Source organism: Spinacia oleracea, chromosome 1 (assembly GCF_020520425.1).
Source record: "Spinacia oleracea cultivar Varoflay chromosome 1, BTI_SOV_V1, whole genome shotgun sequence".
Classification (NCBI taxonomy): Eukaryota; Viridiplantae; Streptophyta; class Magnoliopsida; order Caryophyllales; family Amaranthaceae; genus Spinacia; species Spinacia oleracea.
Genome location: NC_079487.1, coordinates 129,625,290 through 129,645,132, shown reverse-complemented (window position 1 = coordinate 129,645,132; position 19,843 = coordinate 129,625,290). Strand labels below are relative to the sequence as shown.

The following is a 19,843-nucleotide window of genomic DNA, read 5'->3' as shown; positions in this document are numbered from 1 at the left end:
TGATCATGTCGTGTCGCCAAGTATTGTCTTGTCTACAGGTATTGACGTGTCGCTTGGCTAGGTCATGAGTACATTAGGGGACCGACGTTAGAATGCAGGTGACAAGGTACTGTCTTGTCTACAGGTACTGACGTGTCGCTTGGCAAGGTCGTGAGTAAAGCAGGCGACCAACGTTAGAAGTGTTACACGAGGTCACGACACGACATGAGGTCACGACGATACAACATGACGCCACGACAGCAGGACGCGACCATTCTGGTTACCCCTATGACGACAAAGAAGTTTCTCGGCGTTAAACATGGTACGTAGAAGTGATTATCGAACATCTTTATTTTAACAATATATTTCTTCGTAAGTTCGCCAACAGATCGTTGATTGATACATGAATATCAATGGGGGCTAAAGGTACGAACATACTTTCGAAGTGAGTTATCTTTTATTTATAATATACACGTATTGTCGCTGCCACGTACATCGCAGATCGTGAGGGTCATCAACACAATCGAATGGTATGAGTGACTCAATTCATTTATTAGTGACGTCAAAATTTTATAAACTAACACCTCATATCCTATTGAAATTTTCTCATATATCATCCGTGATAACTATTTTTCATTTACTAACGACATGCCGCGACTATACGCGTTAGTATGTATATTAATGACAACAGATTACCTTGATCATGACGGTATGCCCCGACGCCACGAGATGGCAATGACCGATGACACGACGCCACCAGACTACCGAGAAAGCTAAGGAAATCGGAATGTCGAATAATCATCATCAATGACCATGATGACACATGAGTAACTTCTAAACTATTTTTCACACACTTTCTCATTTCAATTCATTCATTGTTGTTCTCTTGTATTAATATGTCTCGTATTCAACGTTCATCAAGTTAACTAATAAATTTTTGCATCGCACCATGAATGTCTCAATTTTTCTAATGACTAAACCATTTTATCAAATCGTTTTGAGGTAATTTGACTTGACAGGACGTTTAGAGGTTGCATCATGCTGGCACGCATGTACGACGTCAAATATAAACGAACGTCATCATATCTGTGGCCAACTTCAGTCATGATATCTTCCTAAAGCCGCCACAGGGGGGCAAGATAGTACATACTCCCGTTCAGTTTAATATACTTGTTACAACTTTGAAATTTAACTGACGATGTGATACAATTTATTTTCATGATGATCTTGTCGTAAGATTTTGGTAACAGGTACGACGCTAAGACAAATGTACGGACACTGGGGCTAAACCACTATCACATGTCGAAATAGGCGGATAAAGAGAAGTCATTGGGTTTCCCAAAGACGACAAGTGATAAGACGTCAACCGATTAACAAGAAAGAAAGTCGACCAACGTTGGAATGGATAGTGTCAAGACCAGCGATGCGTCAATCTCATTCAACGTGACGGGACGACGCCAGATGTGACGACGATGATACAAGCGATGACAATAATCTCAGGAACGAAAACAAGATCGGCGACGAGAGGTGCCACGACATCAGGAGAATGCTGTTGATTGTAGAATCGTCATCAGGGGACAGTCAGCGACACGACGTAATTTCGTTACACGTGCCCATATTAAGTAATATCTAACACTTACTTCGTGCGTTAATTAATTTATTACATTTTTCACTACACTGCGATTAAAGTTCAATTTCAATTTTTGTCATCTGTCGCTTTGAATATCTCTTTCCAAACGCAATTATATTATATTTATGTTTCATCTTATTTGTTTGAAAACCAACACTAACATCGCATCAAGCAAACGTCCACCTCTACCTTTTGTATTTTCTACGGATCACTTCTTAACGATATCACCAACGGCAACAGCAGCGAACGACGTCATCAGAAGACGACATCAACAAACGACGCCGTAAAATACAAGCGACGACGCCTCCAAGGTCACGACCCTTAAACTAATTGGATCCCAACGATGACATGTCGCTTCTAAGCGCAACTACTACAGACAACCCAGGTACTATTTATGCGCACATAACTTCGTTCTTTGAGTACCTCACAGGTGACATCTATTTCACAGCGAACAGCAGAGACAGCGTAAAAGCTATCGACATGTATGCACCCCCGACGCTTGTCCAAACGCCTAACCAATCGCCAAATACAAAATAGAAAAACACATGTCTTTCCCCCTCAACACTGACGAAAAACAAAGCAAGCCCAGAATGCTCAAAACCTACTTAAATTGTTGTTCTAAAAATCCCATAGGCTAAAGTCTTATGCCATAGACTACACCATCAAAACATCTTATCCCTTGTCCTCATGTTATAGGAAACCTCACAACCCTTCGAATCTTCTTGACATTCGTCATAAGGTTGCTTCAAATCATTCACTCCATTCACTTGTAACTTCAACTTAGTCTCCTGCTACTTACCCTCACACGACATTACATCCGACTAAAATAATTCGACATTATGCCCAATCGACGCAACTTCCTTCTCTAAATTCTTCGCATGACTACGAACAAACGAAAAGGCTTATATCGCCTGCATACGATAGATGTCACACAACAGCAACAATAGAGGCACGCCTGTAAACATCAGATGACCGACTGAGATACAACAGTTGGCCATGGCGCCTGTAAACATTAGACGACAGACTAAGATACAATCGTTGGCCATGACGCCTGTAAACATCAGACGACAGACTAAGATACAACAGTTGGCCATGACGCCTGTAAACATCAGAAGACAGACTAAGATACAACAGTTGGCCATGACGCCTGTAAACATCAAACGACGGACTAAGGTACAATAGTTGGCCGTGACGCCCGCAAATATCAAACGACAGACGAAGATACAAAAGTTGGCCATGACGCTAGATACCTAACTAACGTTGTGTCTTAACATATATGTTTTCGCACAGGTTTTTTGAGAATTACATTCTGTTGTATCACGCTCGTTAAGAGGAACGATTCTTTCACAAGATGTCAGGTTTACGTCTAATTAAGCTAAGGACACCAACGCCAACATGAAGACGCCAATATACGCATGATGACATCAAGTGCTGTCAAAAATCATGGATGACACCAAGTTACGACGCCACTGATCAAGATTAAGTATGGAAGACGACGGACAAGACGAAGACAATGACAGATTAGCATCGACATCAAATGAACGCGGTGACAGACTTTGAAGATTATTTTCCTAACTTTCGACTCCCTACAATTAGGAAAATGGGGGCTATTGTTATTGGTCGTTTTGTACGACGTGAGGTCGACGCTGGAACAAGTCATCGCAAGTCAGTCTGTCCTCGGATCCTATTAAGGAAGCAGTCAAGGTTGGTTCCTATATTCAAGGAGCCATCATCTCCACTATATGTTTGTTGGACAAGGTCAAGGAAGCTAGCAAGGATCAAGCAAACGGTTAGAGGAAATCAAGGGATCAGTTGAGAGTATCAAGGGACAACTAACGGCATTATTCTGCCTCCTATGCTTGACCTAGTGCTATATAAAGACCATCAGTCTACGATGAGAGGACACTTTCAATCTCCATCTAGAACGCCTACAATGAAACCCACGCTTCCCATGTTCTGCCATTTACTCCACTAACACACGTTATCCGAACGGCTACGGTATATATATATATACTATCCCTTCATGCTCCTATGATCCGATGGCTTTTCCCGTAGCTCCTATAACAAATATAAGTTAGCCTTCCTCTTATCTTCCACATGGGTATTCCACCAAGATATTAACCATTGTCGTTCATCTTTAGCCAAGGTATATACTAAACCAACTAAACCAACTACCCTTGCATTAAGCCTACTGCCCTATTATAAAGCTCTTTCACAACGAGTCTTCCCTGAATGTCTCGTCCGCTTACGTACTCCCACAATATTTGCCACACCTACTTGTGTTTACCCTATTATATTAGCTATATTTACGTTCTTGCGAATATACAATGTAATTGTACTCAATAAGGCTTTTTACGCCTATTACCTAGTGGATTGGTGGACTCATGGCCACCCGCGGTTTTTATCCCTTTCGGGTTTTCCGCGTCACCATCTCTTGTCTCGTCTCTCTTTATTTCCGCCCTTTATTTCATGTCATTTACATACTTTATTTTATCTAGTCGTCTATGTCCCAACCAAAGGTCGTCCATACGAAATTTGGCATAAACAGGTTACAACTTACAAGTGTTATTTTCATTAATTTGTTCATTAGACAATAACACCATATAAATGTGCAAGATGATAATGAATGTTCACGTACTTTGATTGTAACAAGCATGCAAAGTACAACTGTACAAGAGACACCATGTCCATCAACCCTTTATGCCAAAATTATGGAGCCCCTTGTAGAGTAATGTCCTACACTTTGGCCATGTTCTGTTCACCTTATTTCCACTTATTTTAGGAAAGATAAATTCAGATAAGTTCAGTTAAGTTCAAATAAGATAAATTCAGGAAAAATAAGAGTTGGCCAAATATAATTTATAACTAAAATAAGTTTTGATAAGTTCTAATAAATTCAGATCGATATGTTTATTTAAGTTCAGATAAGTTCAGATAATTAAGATAAATTCAGCAAAAATAAGTGAAAATCAGGTGAATAGAACGCAACGATCGATCTAATTTGATCATTCTTCGCACAATCACAATGCCTCTGACACAATCATATATAACACACAATTATCCTCTAGTAAGTCAATAAAAATTATGGCAATTTTCTATAGTCGATTGTGCGTTGCGCAAGGTAACGTATAGAGCTGTCAAAAATCGACCCGACCCGAAAATAATGGGTCCTGAACAAGATTTTGTGACCCGTAACCCGATTTTATCCGAACCCGAACAACCCGAAAAGGAATGGGTCAAAACCCGACCGAACCCGTTTTAGACCCGACCGATTGAAAATCATTGTATTTATAGTAATAAATGAGATTATGAGAAAATTTAAGCATAAAAGACACGTTGTTTTTACTATTGTTCTGTGTAATATGATTTTAATTTGAATTATACGCTATTTTATGATTGAATTTGACAAAATATAAACTTTCGTAGGAAAATTTGTTAACTTGTGCCAATATTTTGTATATTTTTCACCTAAATTAATGAAAATATAATGCGCGTTTTAAAATCTCTCAACCCGTTGGGTCGACCCGAACCCGAAAGTTCAGGGTCTTGAACAAGCATTTGTAAACCCGAACCCGAAAGTGACCGACCCGATTCAACCCGAACCTGAAAGTAAATTTTCACAACCCGACCCGACCGACCCGTTTGACAGGTCTAGTAACGTATAACCCACACTCATTTTATTTATTTGCTCATTTGATTATGCGGAAGCTTCGGATGAGCAAAAAGTTAATTTTAGCTATATCTTACAATGTACAACCGATTTAAGGTGCACATTATCATACTTAAAAGTTATAACCATACAGTACAAAGCAGAGGTTGTTTTTCGCATATCAGATATGTGTGGAAACACACATATCAGCTAAAAGACAAATAGCTAAAAGACAAAATAGGAAGTATCATTCTGTAAAAAAAAAAAGTATCATTCTCTAAAAAATAGTACCATTCTATAAAAAAAAGTACCATTTTTATTTTTAAAAGTACCATTTCATTTCTTTTTTGTCTTTTTTCCTATTTTGTCTTTTGCTATGATATGTATTTGAAAGCACATATCTGATATCCGAAAATACTTCCTCGTACAAAGCAAGTATGGGAGAAGACTCTTGTCAACAAAAAAAAAACGACGAAACCTCAAAAATGAAAAAATCCCTCTTAATATTTTCTTCACATTATACTTTTCAAGCGTTTATTTTGGGCTTTTTATTTGCCCATACTATTCTGGTTAACTAAAAGGCAAAACCAAAGGCCCAATTAGGAAGTAACTTGTTACACACGATTACACGAGTCTAGTATGTATACCACGTGGTATTAATTACTCTACATTTCTTTAATTTTGGGCTTGCATTTACAACGATCTGAAGCCCATGAAAGGGTAAAAGAAAATGCACATCCCTCGTATAAATTATCCATGAGATTAATTAATACTTGACAATTAAGTACTCGACCAGTACATAATATCTAGGTAAAGTAAACAGTAAAATTTCTTTCGAAAGCTTGAACTACAACCTACATGATGTTTCTCAATTCGAAGTTAATCAATTCATTTAAATTCTTTAACCAATAATTTAGTCAATTTTGACAATGATATTCGATGAATCCACTCATTATTTAAATGCTCCTTAATTATACAGATCGAGTATTCAACAACTATAATTCATTTAGATATTTTGAATTATGCAAAATATCCATGTATGATGTCATTTTTGAAGGAAATGTGCACTTGGTTCAAGTTTGTATTTGAAGAATTTAAGGAGGAGTCTAACTAATAAATGCGGTTCAGTATTAATTAAACAAGTTAATTATTTAGTGAGACCAAGTGGTCTGAATGCCTAGCTAGATGTCGCTTCAGTTCGATCAAGTGGAATTAATAATATTAAACCACAGCTTACTCTTGATTGAAATCGTAGGTAACACAAATAGTGCGTGAATGGATCAAATATTTAGGTGAATATAATATTTATTAAATATTCAATTAGTGGATAATCGGACATGATGGATGTTGGTTTCAGTGGGAGCTAAACAAACCATCAAAAGGAAAAGTCGAGAATATTTGTCTGAAACGAAGATATTGCCGGAAACGGAAATATGGTTCTTATCAGAAATGGAAATATTACCATAATCGGAAACATTACCGAAAACGGAAATATTTTTCGGAAATGAAAATGTTAACGGAAAGGGAAATGTTGTCGGAATCGGAAATATTGACCGAAACGAAAATATTGTTCGAATCGAAATGTTGCCAAAAAAGGAAATATTATCGGAAACATAAATACTGCCGGAAATAGAAATATTGCCCGAATTAGAAATATTACCTGAAACGAACATCGAATTGGACACACGAAGGCCGGCCAAGCGCCAGCGCATGGGCTAGTTCCAACGCCTATGGTGTATCACGCAAGCACCAGCACACAAGGCAACGCCCATCACAATCAGTGTTGCGCCAAGGCCTGACAGCCGCAGATTCTTAGGCGCCAAGTAACTTGATATGCAAGTTTCTTGGGCCATAAGCAACTGATATTTATTGAGATTTGGATTCTAAGTATCAGATTCTTAATCTAACTAAACTTACTTGTTTCCTAAGTCATCCCTAATTCTAGTATCATAATCCTAATACAACTAGGTTAAGAGGATTATAGAATAATCCGTACACTATAAATATCACCCTAGGGTGAAATATTTATAACATACAATTCACACATCACACCAAACCACGCGTGTGACTCATAGATCAAGTGAGAGAATTGTGACTTTACCTGAAAGTGAGATCACGAAATCCTAAACACCTTATACTGAGATTCTAGTTGGTCGAATTTAAGGCGGACTTGAACGTGCTGTGGACAATCTACGGAGGGGGGACATTTGAAGCTCTAGACTTTTTCTTGTTCGGTCAGGGAGCATCTAAGGGTAGACATGCATCACATAGTATGTATTCCTAAATTATGCTAATTGATTATGTGATTTATTTGGATTCTAAAATTGTGATTTTTTCGCATGTCAATTAGATTGTTCATAACCTAACAATTTTATGCCGCACAAATAAAAGTAACGCAAAAGAATTATTGATCTGTAATATTTTAACGGAAAGGAGTAAGTTAAATCAATCATGTACTCTTAATAATCGTACTCTTACATCATAACTAAACAAATTTAATGGTTAAAAGTAATATGGATTTGGGCATATACTCCCTACTTAATACCCCATATAAGTTATTTGGGAAAATGATTGTATAGAGAACTTTAGTACATCAATGTGATATGGATTATTTGACCATTAAGCAATAGGCATCCAAAAAGCTAAGCATGGCATTACAATGAGGTTCTAAAGAATTGGTAATGAGATAAATATTACGGCAATTCTAAGCTTGTATCATGGTACCATGATACAGACTTATGCACATTAAGCTCACACCATGGCGTAGACTTATGAATTCTAAGCTCCGTCCATTGTACGAGCTTAAACTTCATAAGTTTATACCATGGTCGAAGCTAAAAACTCATAAGTCTGTACCATGGTACAAACTTAAAATTAATAAGCATGTACCATGGTACAAGCTAAAAATGCATAAGTTTCTGAAATTTTTTCCGGAAAAAAAAATAAAAATTTCGACGTTCCACCTGTAGACTCGACTATGTAAACATTACTACGCATTTTTTCGCCGGCGACGTGGTGTCGGTGGTGGACGGAGGTGGGAAGGTAATAGGGTAAATAAGGATGGTAAATTTTTAATGAGGGTAAATCAAGGATGGTATATGAGTAAATTAAAATAGTGGGGTGCCTTTCAGTAATATGGGGCGGTAAATAGTAAGCTGCTAAAACAAAGTTCTCACGGGTTCTTAGTCCTTTATGATTCTTCTCCAACTCCGCAGTTTCAACTTCCTATGTTCTTGATTCGTTTCCTCAAGTACCCAGAATCAAAATTGGATAATTCGATATATATTGTGTAGAATTCAAGTGTATCCATCAACATCAATTAATTAATTTGTGTTCTAGGTTTTGTTAGACACTTAGACTAATCAAGAAATGATCCCTTGAAAAGTTTATTATAGTACGTAGGATTTTGTCAATTGCGTTTTTTTAACATTGGATTGGGTGTAAATGCATGGTCAATTTTTTTAAAGAAATAAAATTACCGAGTACAAAATTTTTAACTGATATATTAGCTATGGCTACTATGTCCCAATTAGACGATATAGTGCGTGCATTCGCACAACACAAATAGCATTATGAAGTGTAAAGACGTAAACATAACATGGAATAGTTATTAATTAAGACAGGCCAGGAGAACGGGAGATAATTAAATCCAACATTCATAATATCAATAACAACATAACTTAAATTTAAGATGTAGTACGCACACATCCACATACAAATACATGCACATACACATACGAATTATACACTAATACACTGATACATTCAACTTCAATTTATTTATTCGGACATATATTATATTATATTGGAGGATATGATGGGATTGGACGTCGGCGAATATTATCATAGAGGACATGTACAACTCTTTAAAAGTTATGAGAGGATGTCCGACTGATGATGAGATGATCGATCGATTAAGTACGTGAAACAAACGGAAGCCTTACACATCTATATGGGGCGGTTTTGTCATTCAGATGTGTCTCCGTTTGTTTCACGTACTTAATCAATCGATCATCTCATCATCATCCGGACATCCTCTCATAACTCTTATAAGAGCTATGCATGTCCTTTATAATGATATTCGCCGACGTCCGATCCCACCAGATCCTCCAATATAATATAATATAATATAATATAACTCATCCTGATTATGACAAGTGAGAGCACTATGAATAATCTCTTCAAGAATAATGCTTGACAGGATTGGGTCAGGGAATTGATGGCGGCTGGTCACCCATTATGGGTTCTGGTTTTGTAGCAACCACCATTAAACTTAAAAAAAACAACCAAACTCACTGCCCTCTTCATCTCCATTTTAAACTATTTGCACTTTCTTCTTATTTTTATTTTTATTTGGTTTGATTTGTATGTGTTTGATGAATGATGATGAAGAAGAGGACCCCCTTTTATAGCCTCATGCATGCAATGCAACAAATTCGTTATTCAATTCGCCGCCACCTAATTCGATCTAGATCACTATGCATGCATTTACTAATTACTAGATAAACACACGGTAGATACGTTGTCACTTTCAACCCTAGCTAGGAGCAATTCTTAATCAATATGGAGTAATTGTTATATACTTTCTCTATTCTTTTTTATATGACACAATTGAGGTTTTGACACTATTCACACTAGCTCCTTTGATTTGATTTCAATTTGTGATTTATATTTAAGAAAAAACATAGTCGTGCACCGGCTAAATATTTTCCCATGTTCGATCTCCATTTCGGAAAGTTTTAATTATTACAGAGTATTTCACAAAAAATATAAATTGATATAGATCGTCACCATATGTCCATATACATTCACTGATATTGATACATGGTAAACTTATGTCAGTATGTCCCCATGGTGATGGACCATGTAAATTAATTTCTTGTCTAATAAGTTAGGTTGGAAGAAAATTGTTACTCCGTAAATGATAAACTAGGACGTACCGTTGCATGGACGGATCGGATTATATTTAATATCTTAGATATTTTTCTGCAATCATGTAATCATGGCTCACATCTCCATAACTACATACGTGTTGGACCGCTCCAAGGCCAGGATTAATTTTCCGGGGAATTGAAATCTTTTAACATTTTCAACTATGTAATGAGCTCAATAATATTTTGATCTATTGGTTAAAATTTAAGAAGCATTTAAAATATATAGTTTGTTCCGGGGTTGAAACGATAGTATGAGCGACCTTGGTGTCTTGAGATCTGGCCTCGTACGGTGCCTGCAAGATGGACTCCGGGCCAAGGGGGGTCCCCGAGGCGGAGCCTCCGACGCTCAAGTCAGTACAATTGATGTATAAAATGAGGTGTTTAGGGGAGAGAGAGTAAGGTGGCTTCTCTAGGGTTCGAGAATGACCCCCTTTTACCTTGCCCCTTGAGGGGTATATATAGTGTCTTGTTGGGCCTTTTGAGGCCTTGTTGGTGGTATTGGGCTTTAGTGGGTTTTATTGGCTTTTGGGTTAAAATGGTAGGCCCATTTTAACACCCCAACATAGTTAATTAGGTTACATATATCTTTCTTTTCGATTTGTATAGACCTTGTTCATTAAGAAAAAAAAACATACTTCGTAATTCTAGCTTCAATTCTAAAAAATGAATCTTCAACTTGAAGAGTCAAAGATCTGTCGCTAATTGTACTCTTACAATAATAAAATCTCATTAAAAAAATATATATATTCTTGTAAAAATAAAACAAAGAAATTAATTAAACCTCTTGATCTCGAACCAAGCTAGGTGCGAAGAAAATAATCATCATTATTTATCGTACATACTTAGTACTTAGTAGCTGAAAGCAATCATCATTCTTTATCGTACACATATACTTGGTGTTGGGTGTTAAAATGGGCCCACCATTTTAACTCAAAAGCCAATAAAATCCATTCAAGCCCAATATCCCTTACAAGACCTCAAAGGCCCAACAAGGCACTATATATACCCCTCAAAGGGCAAGGTAAAAGGGGTCATTCTCTAACCCTAGAGAAGCCACCCTACTCTCTCTCCCCTAAACACCTCATTTTATACATCAATTGTACTGACTTGAGCGTCGGAGGCTCCGCCTCGGGGACCCCCCTTGGCCCAGAGTTCATCTTGCAGGCACCGCACGAGACCGGAACCCAAGATACCAAGGACGCTCCTACTATCGTTTCAACCCCGAAACAATTTGGCGCCGTCTGTGGGGAGACGAGTACGAAAACCCATGAAAACCCACTCTTTCATGGCTACTGTGTTCAACCACAAAAATGGGTACAAAAAACCATATAAGCTCGACCAAGATCTAACTACTCCGGAGACCGCATGGTCTACACTTCAAAAAGGTTAAAACCTTCCTGATTGTGTTTTAGATCGGCCGAGGCAATAAATGATAAAACGCTCCTGGAGCACCGAATTGAGCATTAATTGGCTCCTAACTAAAAGGAACAAAAAAGAAGATGAGGGTACAAGAAGCAGAGTAGTATATCAAAGGTTTGCATAAATAATTTGCCAACCAATGTACCACCTATCATCTACGAATACTTTGCTCCAATTTTACCATCTACGCGACTAGATGCAAGCTAAGGCCCACAAAAATAGAATGAGGCATAACTCTACTGAGAGCTCATTAAATTGTGGGTATGAGTGCAATTTCTATCCAGAAGTAGCATCCGAGCATACGGATCACTACTCTTCATCGCTGACATATAGCATCAGGCCGACATATCAAAAGTGGAAATTCATCTCCTGAAGTAGAAAAGTCTCCCCGGGGTCTGGACCAAAACCTCCCGAGGCTGACCGTAGACAAAGTGGAAGCTACTACAAAGATACTCCATGACAACAGCTTCAGTTGATGCCCACAAGGTGTTCGTCAAAATGCCGGAATGAATGTCAGCCTTCCAAAACTCAGTTCAGAAGCTCGATTGATGAGGTTAGTGCCGAAATCAAGCACACCAGCTCCAAGAGCTTAGTACCGAGGTCCGAGATCATGCTCCCGAGGTCCGAACTCCCGAGGTTGACCCGGCGAGGTCAGCCCATCGGAGGTCAGAGCGAATTATGTATGTTGAAAGAGCATACGAAGAAGTGAAACACTTCACAGCTTTGAGCTTGCAACTGGGCTATGGAAATGAAGTTACCTCATGGTTGAGTTCATAATAATCAACTTGGTCGTGAAAGCTACTACAAGAGAAACTTCATGACTACAACTTTAGTTGACGCCCACAAGGTGTTTGGCAAAATACCTCAAAGACTAGCCAAAGGTACCCCGAGGTGACCTCCCGAAGAGCTTCCCGAGGTCCAAACTCAGTACCGAGGTCAATGCCGAGCATAGCTTCGCTTCCGAGGTTAACTCACACGAGGCAAGTACTCAGAGATCCGAAGTTGGCCCGCCGAGGTTAACTCGTCCGAAGGTGGAGCCACGGTCCGAGCCCTCGTCCCCGAGGCTAAACTCAGTACCTGAAAGTTACTGCCGGGGTCAGCAGCTCCCTAGCTCAGCACCAAAACTCAGTTCAGACAGTTCCGAAGCTCATTTGCTAAGGATGGCCGAGCAATACAATGGGCCGAACAAACTGACTCAATCTGGTCTAAATACAAAAACTGAGTGGCCCAACCTCAAAGCTAAGTATTCTATTTATTTAAGCTTTGTACTATATTTCTTGTCAACATTAATAATTTACTTGACTTGATTAATTTGATAAAATGCTAAGATTCTTGGAGACTTAATTTGGCAGACATTGTCTAAATTTCTAAGTCATTTTGCAAGAGCATACACCTCAAATTGTTCATCATGTTCAAAACGAATTATAAATTCATGTTTGACAAACATAAATACATCAAATATTGAAGATCAAAATTGTGTAGCAAGTCTCCGAACAAGTCTACGGATTTGAATAACGAGGTTAAAAATCGCTCAAAGATTACAACTCGAACCAATGTTACAATCCGAGCCGAAGGTAAAAAGCCGCTCCGAGATTACAACTCGAACCGATGTTACAATCCGAGCCGATTTTAGAAGCACGTTCTTAAACAGATCTCCGGATTTGAAGAACGAGGTTAAAAATCACTCAAAGATTACAACTCGTATCGATGTTACAATCCGAGCCGAAGGTAAAAAGCCGCTCCGAGATTACAACTCGAACCGATGTTACAATCCGAGCCGATTTTAGAAGCACGTTCTTAAACAGATCTCCGGATTTGAAGAACGAGGTTAAAAATCACTCAAAGATTACAACTCGGATCGATGTTACAATCCGAGCCGAAGGTAAAAAGCCGCTCCGAGATTACAACTCGAACCGATGTTACAATCCGAGCCGATTTTAGAAGCACGTTCTTAAACAGATCTCCGGATTTGAAGAGCGAGGTTAAAAATCGCTCCGAGATTACAACTCGAATCGATGTTACAGTCCGAGCCGAAGGTAAAATCCGAAGGTAAAAATCCGAAGGAAAAAACCGAGCCGAAGGTAAAAATCCAAAGGATAAAACCGAGCCGAAGGTAAAAATCCGAAGGTAAAAATCCGAAGGATAAAACCGAGCCGAAGGTGAAAATCCGAAGGATAAACCCGAGCCGAAGGTAAAAATCCGAAGGATAAAACCGAGCCGAAGGTAAAAATCCGAAGATAAAAATCCGAAGGATAAAACCGAGCCGAAGGTAAAAATCCGAAGGATAAAATCGAGCCGAAGGTAAAAATCCGAAGGATAAAACCGAGCCGAAGGTAAAAATCCGAAGGTAAAAAACCGAAGGTAAAATCCGAGCCGAGATTACAACTCGAACCGATGTTACAATCCGAGCCGAGGTTAAAATTCTAAGCTGAAATTGACTTTCACTTGGAAGTGATCAAAATCAAAACCCAACCCATTTTTCAAATAGAATTGGGTCTGGGGGGCATTTGTTGGGGTGTTAAAATGGGCCCACCATTTTAACTCAAAAGCCAATAAAATCCATTCAAGCCCAATATCCCTTACAAGACCTCAAAGGCCCAACAAGGCACTATATATACCCCTCAAAGGGCAAGGTAAAAGGGGTCATTCTCTAACCCTAGAGAAGCCACCATACTCTCTCTCCCCTAAACAACTCATTTTATACATCAATTGTACTGACTTGAGCGTCGGAGGCTCCGCCTCGGGGACCCCCCCTTGGCCCGGAGTTCATCTTGCAGGCACCGCACGAGACCGGAACCCAAGATACCAAGGACGCTCCTACTATCGTTTCAACCCCGAAACACTTGGTAACGGAAAAACCTTAACCTTAAACTCATTTTTCATATGAAGTACCAAACCAGCTTTAGGAACATGTTTAGTTTCTTTTAACTCTATATGATATGATAGTTTTGTATAATAATCGCAGCAATAATCTTCATTTGGGTGAAAACCATCTGTTTCCCCATGCAAATCCTCGGCCCAGAACTGAACACAGAAAACTTATACGACGGCTCATGTTTGATCATCCCTTGTTCCGATATCCATCTTTCAGGCTTAAACTCGTTACAGTCGTCTCCCCATATCGATTTCATCCTTCCCATTGCATACGCGTGAAAAACAATTTGTATATTTGGATTCACTCTATGTCCACTTGGAAGGATATCTGGCTCAGTTGGTGTTTTGAGGTTTGATGCTATAGGAGGATACAACCTCAATGCTTCACATAATGCAGCATGAAAATAAACTTTTTACTTTTTTCCAAGTAACATCGACCAAAAAATGGTGGAATTTGGGATGGTTGAAGAAAGATTGAGCCACATTTCGATGATAACGCCATAGAGAAGAATCTGTATTAAACATTCCTTCTCCAAGGGGTTCGAGAATTTCATTTAACTTGGCGCCCTTGACATAATTTTCAAATTTCTTGCTTAAAACATGGTTAATGTTGGTGGGATCAACAGTGAATAGAAAATTCATGTTGGTGAACCAAGGGCCTTTTAAATGGAAATTGAGATCAGAGTTTTGCATGAGTTCAATTATGAAATCGTTGATTCTGTGAGTGTTTATAAGAAGTGCGGGAAGCATTCCAACAAGAGGCCAGTTTGTTGGAAGACCATTTTTGTTGCGAAAGAAGCAGCAAAAGAATACAAAAGAAATGATCAATGTGATGATGATCATGTATGCCATTGTTTGCTAAACTTCGAAAGCAAAAGGGGGCTTATGCTTGATGGTTCATGCTCAAGGATAATAGTTTTTTGTACAGTAAGGAGTTTATATTTATTAGTCATTTTCTTATGGATTTGTAATTAAAGATGGTAATGGTCGTACAGTAGAGTCAAACAAGCCCCCTCTCTCTCTCTCCCTTTTTTTCTCTTTCCACTCGTCTTCTAGGGTTTTAGTTTTCTTGGCCGTTTAGATCTGAAATAGTCTAATTCTGTATTTTCTTTGGCGAGAACAGAACTTTAGGCAATTCCAAAATCTGAAGCAGGACATTAGTGCCATTGTTCATCAAATCAAGCTGCTTACTTAAAATAGATGTCTCCAAAACCAACCGAGTCCGGATCCTCTAGAGTTTTAATAAAACTCTACAAAGTAGAGTTTTAATTCAGTTGAACCCACTGAACTCTTACTGGCACCGCCCCTGTATCCAGGCCCGATTCTGGGGCGGCGCGGGTGCGCGACAGAACAGGGCCCCCAATTTAAATTTAAGATATAATGCAATTAACTTCTCAAATATACACAAAAGTAAAGTTGGAGTATTGGTTAAGGATTTGAGTTAGATGTCATTGGTCTTGGATTCGATTCCTGCAACACGTATAAATGTTGTTGTCTCTTTGATGTTTTTGTTTTCTTTTTTTTGTATTTTTTTAAATACGGAGAAAACAATGTGCAATTTTCCAAAATACTTACATCTCCCAAATTAAAGGATTACGGAATATATCTAGTGAACATTGTAGGTATTGTTTTCTTTTTTTTGTTTTAATACGGAGTACATAGGAAAACAACAATGTCGACTCATTCAATTTAACCATTTACCAAACTTCTCATCCAATTTCCCAAAAAACTTTCATCTCCCAATTACTCCCTCCGTCTCTTTTTGTTTTTTACGTTTCATGGTTTTTACGCGATTTAACGACTATTTAATGTGCATTGATATTCCTCTACTTTTTTATTTAAACAAGATAAATTACGTTTATTTATAATGTTTTCACTTTTATCAAAAATCTGACATTGGGAAAATGAGAAATATTTAATGTCCAATGGATTTAATTGGTTAAAATAATATTTGGGCACAAATTTTGATAGAATATTAATGTATTATGTGATAATATAAAAGGAAATGTAAAGAACAAAATGAAACACCCAAAATGGAATACGTAAAAAACAAAAAGAGACGGAGGGAGTAATAGATTACGGAATATATCTAGAGAATATTATAGTTAAGTTTTTTTTTGTTTAATAAAAGCTGAATATGATTAAAATAATGAATCGGAGGCCCATTTTAAGAAATTGCACAGGGCCCGCAACTGCGGCGTAATTTTAACCCCGGCACTGCCTGTATCCTACCCTTGACCTACCTTGACCTATAGGATCTAAAAAGTTAAGATCCATATCCAAATTTTAGTGTAAAGTCTAACAAGGTCTGGTTAGGATCCTCGCTACCATTCCTACAATCCTACGTAAACGCAATCCTATAGTATGTTTGGACTTTTTGGTAATGTGTCAGCGAACCAGCATGTGACTGCGCGAGCTCAGACGCTCAGTCTTAGGATTTGGGCTTTTTAACTAAAATTATTTGGTCTTTTACTGGGCTTGGGCCAGACCCTCGACCCCCTAATCCCTATATAGGATTTGCAAGTGGTGGTGTAAAACCGAAATTTCAGCTAAGAATGAATTGATTGCGGCTTCTTTGTCTTCGTCTTGGACGTCGCTTTCCGTGGTGGTTTCGTTAACACTTAACAATGATGTGATCATTAATGTTAACACAAGTTCTTTTCCATTGGTTAGAGCTAGATCAGCCCTAAGTTTTAAGACTTGGGATGACATCATCAATATTATCTTAAGACAAGACTTCCATAATTTCACCTATTTATTTCCCTTTGTCTTAATAAAGTCTTAATTAGAGTCTTGGTTTTTCAAGACTCAATTTAAGACTTGGACACTCACATGGGTGATGTCATCCTAAAAGTGAGTGATGTCATGTACATGTATTGATAAATCTTAATTGAGTCTTAGGGGTGAAGAGAAAAATTTAATTGAGTTTGTAACAAGTCTTAGCGCATAAAAAATTATTAAAAGTTAGTAGAAAACTGATGTGACATTTAAAGTAAGTCTTAAGATAAGACAGGGCTGAACATGCTCTTATCTCTTCCTAACCAGATGCTGCAAAGTCTTGGGTGTTTCATCATCATATAATTTTAGATGACCTTCTTAAGCCTTTCGACATCAATTGGATCCCTTAAGCCCATGGTGCAGTGGCTTACCAACTCCGAACTCGGGCCTTGGAGCCTGAAGAATAATTGGCCGTTGGATAAACATTTTTTTAAGGTAAGGAAAATAATAAATTAGGAGCCCTCTATTCGAGGTCGACTCCTAATAATCACTAGAAAAAGTTGAAAATAACTTAGGACTATAATATAGTGTACTTATCCCTAACTAGATGTCCAACATTTACAATTTAATCTAGTGCTCTGTTTGCTTCTCTGTAAACGTGTTTGATCGCCCAAAAATCAAAGGAGCCTAAAAGAGATTTGATGTCGACGATGATATTTTGGAGCTTTCATGGAATATACCATATTATTTAACTATTTGTTGTCACCTTCAATGTAGATCCTTTTGATGTCGAGATGTACATAATGCTTCTTGAAGGCCTTTATAAAGTATTGTTGCTTTTGCCATAAAAGCTTATGTTACCCCAAGCATGAACTCTAATGTATTGAGGAGCGCTAGTCAAGCTTTGGTCACGGCCGCTAAATTGCATGTGTAGTACATATACATATACTTCATTACTTCCTCTGTCCCATCTCCGAGGACACATAAAAAAAAAAAAAAAAAAAAAAAAAAAAAAAACAAGCACTATATTATGGGATGGAGGGAGTACGTAATAGTAATAATAATAATAATAATAATAATAATAATAATAATTATTATTATTATTATTATTATTATTATTATTATCCTTGCCGCCAATCCTATATTAACACGTTTCGTTATAGTTTTAAAAATCATGATTTTTGGAACTTTTAAACGTTGGATTAACATAAAGGAAAAAGTTGACTATGTTTTACAAGTACATGGGTACAACCGTACAATGTGGAAGAATTTAAATGCACGAGTACAACGTACGTAGATATCAAAGAAATACAGGAATACGGACAACATAGAAAAACCCTAATTAGAACAATAATGCATAAATAAAATGAAAGCTTGCATAGCAAAAGCTATGGTACGCAGCGGTTGATGAAGATCGAACATAAATCATGAATCATGCAGTGGAATTGAAGGACGTCTGACAATTTTAACCTTAAATCCATGCTTCATTTGAAGAACAATGGAGACATCAGGAACAACTTGATGTCCTTCCACTGCCACAATATCATACTTTGGGATAATAGCAGCTATTACGATCTTCATCTGTATGAAAGTCATACTCCTCCCTTGACAAATCCTCGGCCCGGCACCGAAAGCCAAAAGCTTGTTCGATGGCTCGAGCTTAAAATTCCCTTGTTTCGTTATCCATCTCTCGGGCTTAAACTCGTTGCAATCATCTCCCCATAAAGATTTCATCCTTCCCATTGCATACATGTCGAAGTAAATTTCCGTATTTGGACCCACTTTATGACCACTTGGGAGGACGTCTGATTTAACTGAAGTCTTATGGTTGAACAATAGTGGAGGGTACATTCGTAAAGATTCACATAATGCAGCATGAAGATAAACTAGCTTCTTGTTGTTGTCACTAAAATTCTTTACAAAATCATCATCTTTGTAATTACTTTGTGTTATTAATATAGCATCTAGTTCCTCTCTAATCTTGGCGGTAACTTGTGGATACTTTACAAGAAGATAAAAGAACCAAGTAAAAGCAACGCTAGTAGTATCACCTCCTGCCATGAAAATGTTAATAATTGTATCCCTTAAAAATTTGTCACCCCCAACCCCAACCCCATTATTTTTACTACTAATAATGGGAATTGTGGCATTTTCTTGGTCATCCATATATGATTTCAACAAGTCAAAGCTTACGCTTACCTGATAAGAGGAAATATTTTCGGATATCAGATATGTGCTTGCAAATGCATATCATAACAAAAGACAAAATATGAAAAAGGACAAAAAAGAAATTGAATTGTACTACTTTTTTAAATAAAAATGGTACTTTTTTTTTTTTTTACAGAATGGTATTTTTGGAGAACCAAGGGCCCTTCACGTGGAAAGTTAAATTTGAATTTTCCATAACTTTTATGACATAGTTGTTGATGTCATGGACATTTTTCAGGATTGCTGGAAGCATCCCAACAACAGGCCAATTTGTTGGGCACTCTTTTTTGTTGCGAAATATATAGAAAACTAGAATAAAAAACGATAGGAGAATGATGAACAAACCAAAGTACTCCATCGATATATTTTTATTTATATTTATAGATGTGTTTAGGAATGCTATCTCAGAGTTTATAGCTTTGGAGTATGGCC

At 37.8% G+C, this 19,843-nt stretch overlaps 2 protein-coding genes across 2 annotated transcripts; both read right to left on the bottom strand.

Annotated features, from left to right (window-relative positions):
- Positions 1–14,541: 14,541 nt before the first annotated feature.
- Positions 14,542–15,357, bottom strand: LOC110802360 (noroxomaritidine synthase 2-like). The gene is given in 2 exon segments (XM_056828141.1): positions 14,542–14,895; positions 14,897–15,357. Coding segments are annotated over 2 exon segments (795 nt in total). The 5' UTR covers positions 15,338–15,357.
- A 3,035-nt stretch (positions 15,358–18,392) lies between these two features.
- Positions 18,393–19,843, bottom strand: LOC130460699 (alkane hydroxylase MAH1-like). Its single transcript, XM_056828139.1, has 2 exons — positions 19,757–19,843; positions 18,393–19,402 (listed from the first exon to the last, which is right to left on the bottom strand). Exon 2 carries the CDS (start codon positions 19,367–19,369, stop codon positions 18,629–18,631), a length of 741 nt encoding a protein of 246 aa, XP_056684117.1. The 5' UTR covers positions 19,370–19,402; positions 19,757–19,843; the 3' UTR covers positions 18,393–18,628.

Bases quoted from the DNA above. Each gene is read 5' to 3' on its own strand.
- LOC130460699 (XM_056828139.1), bottom strand. From the start codon at position 19,369: ATGGATGACCAAGAAAATGCCACAATTCCCATTATTAGTAGTAAAAAT.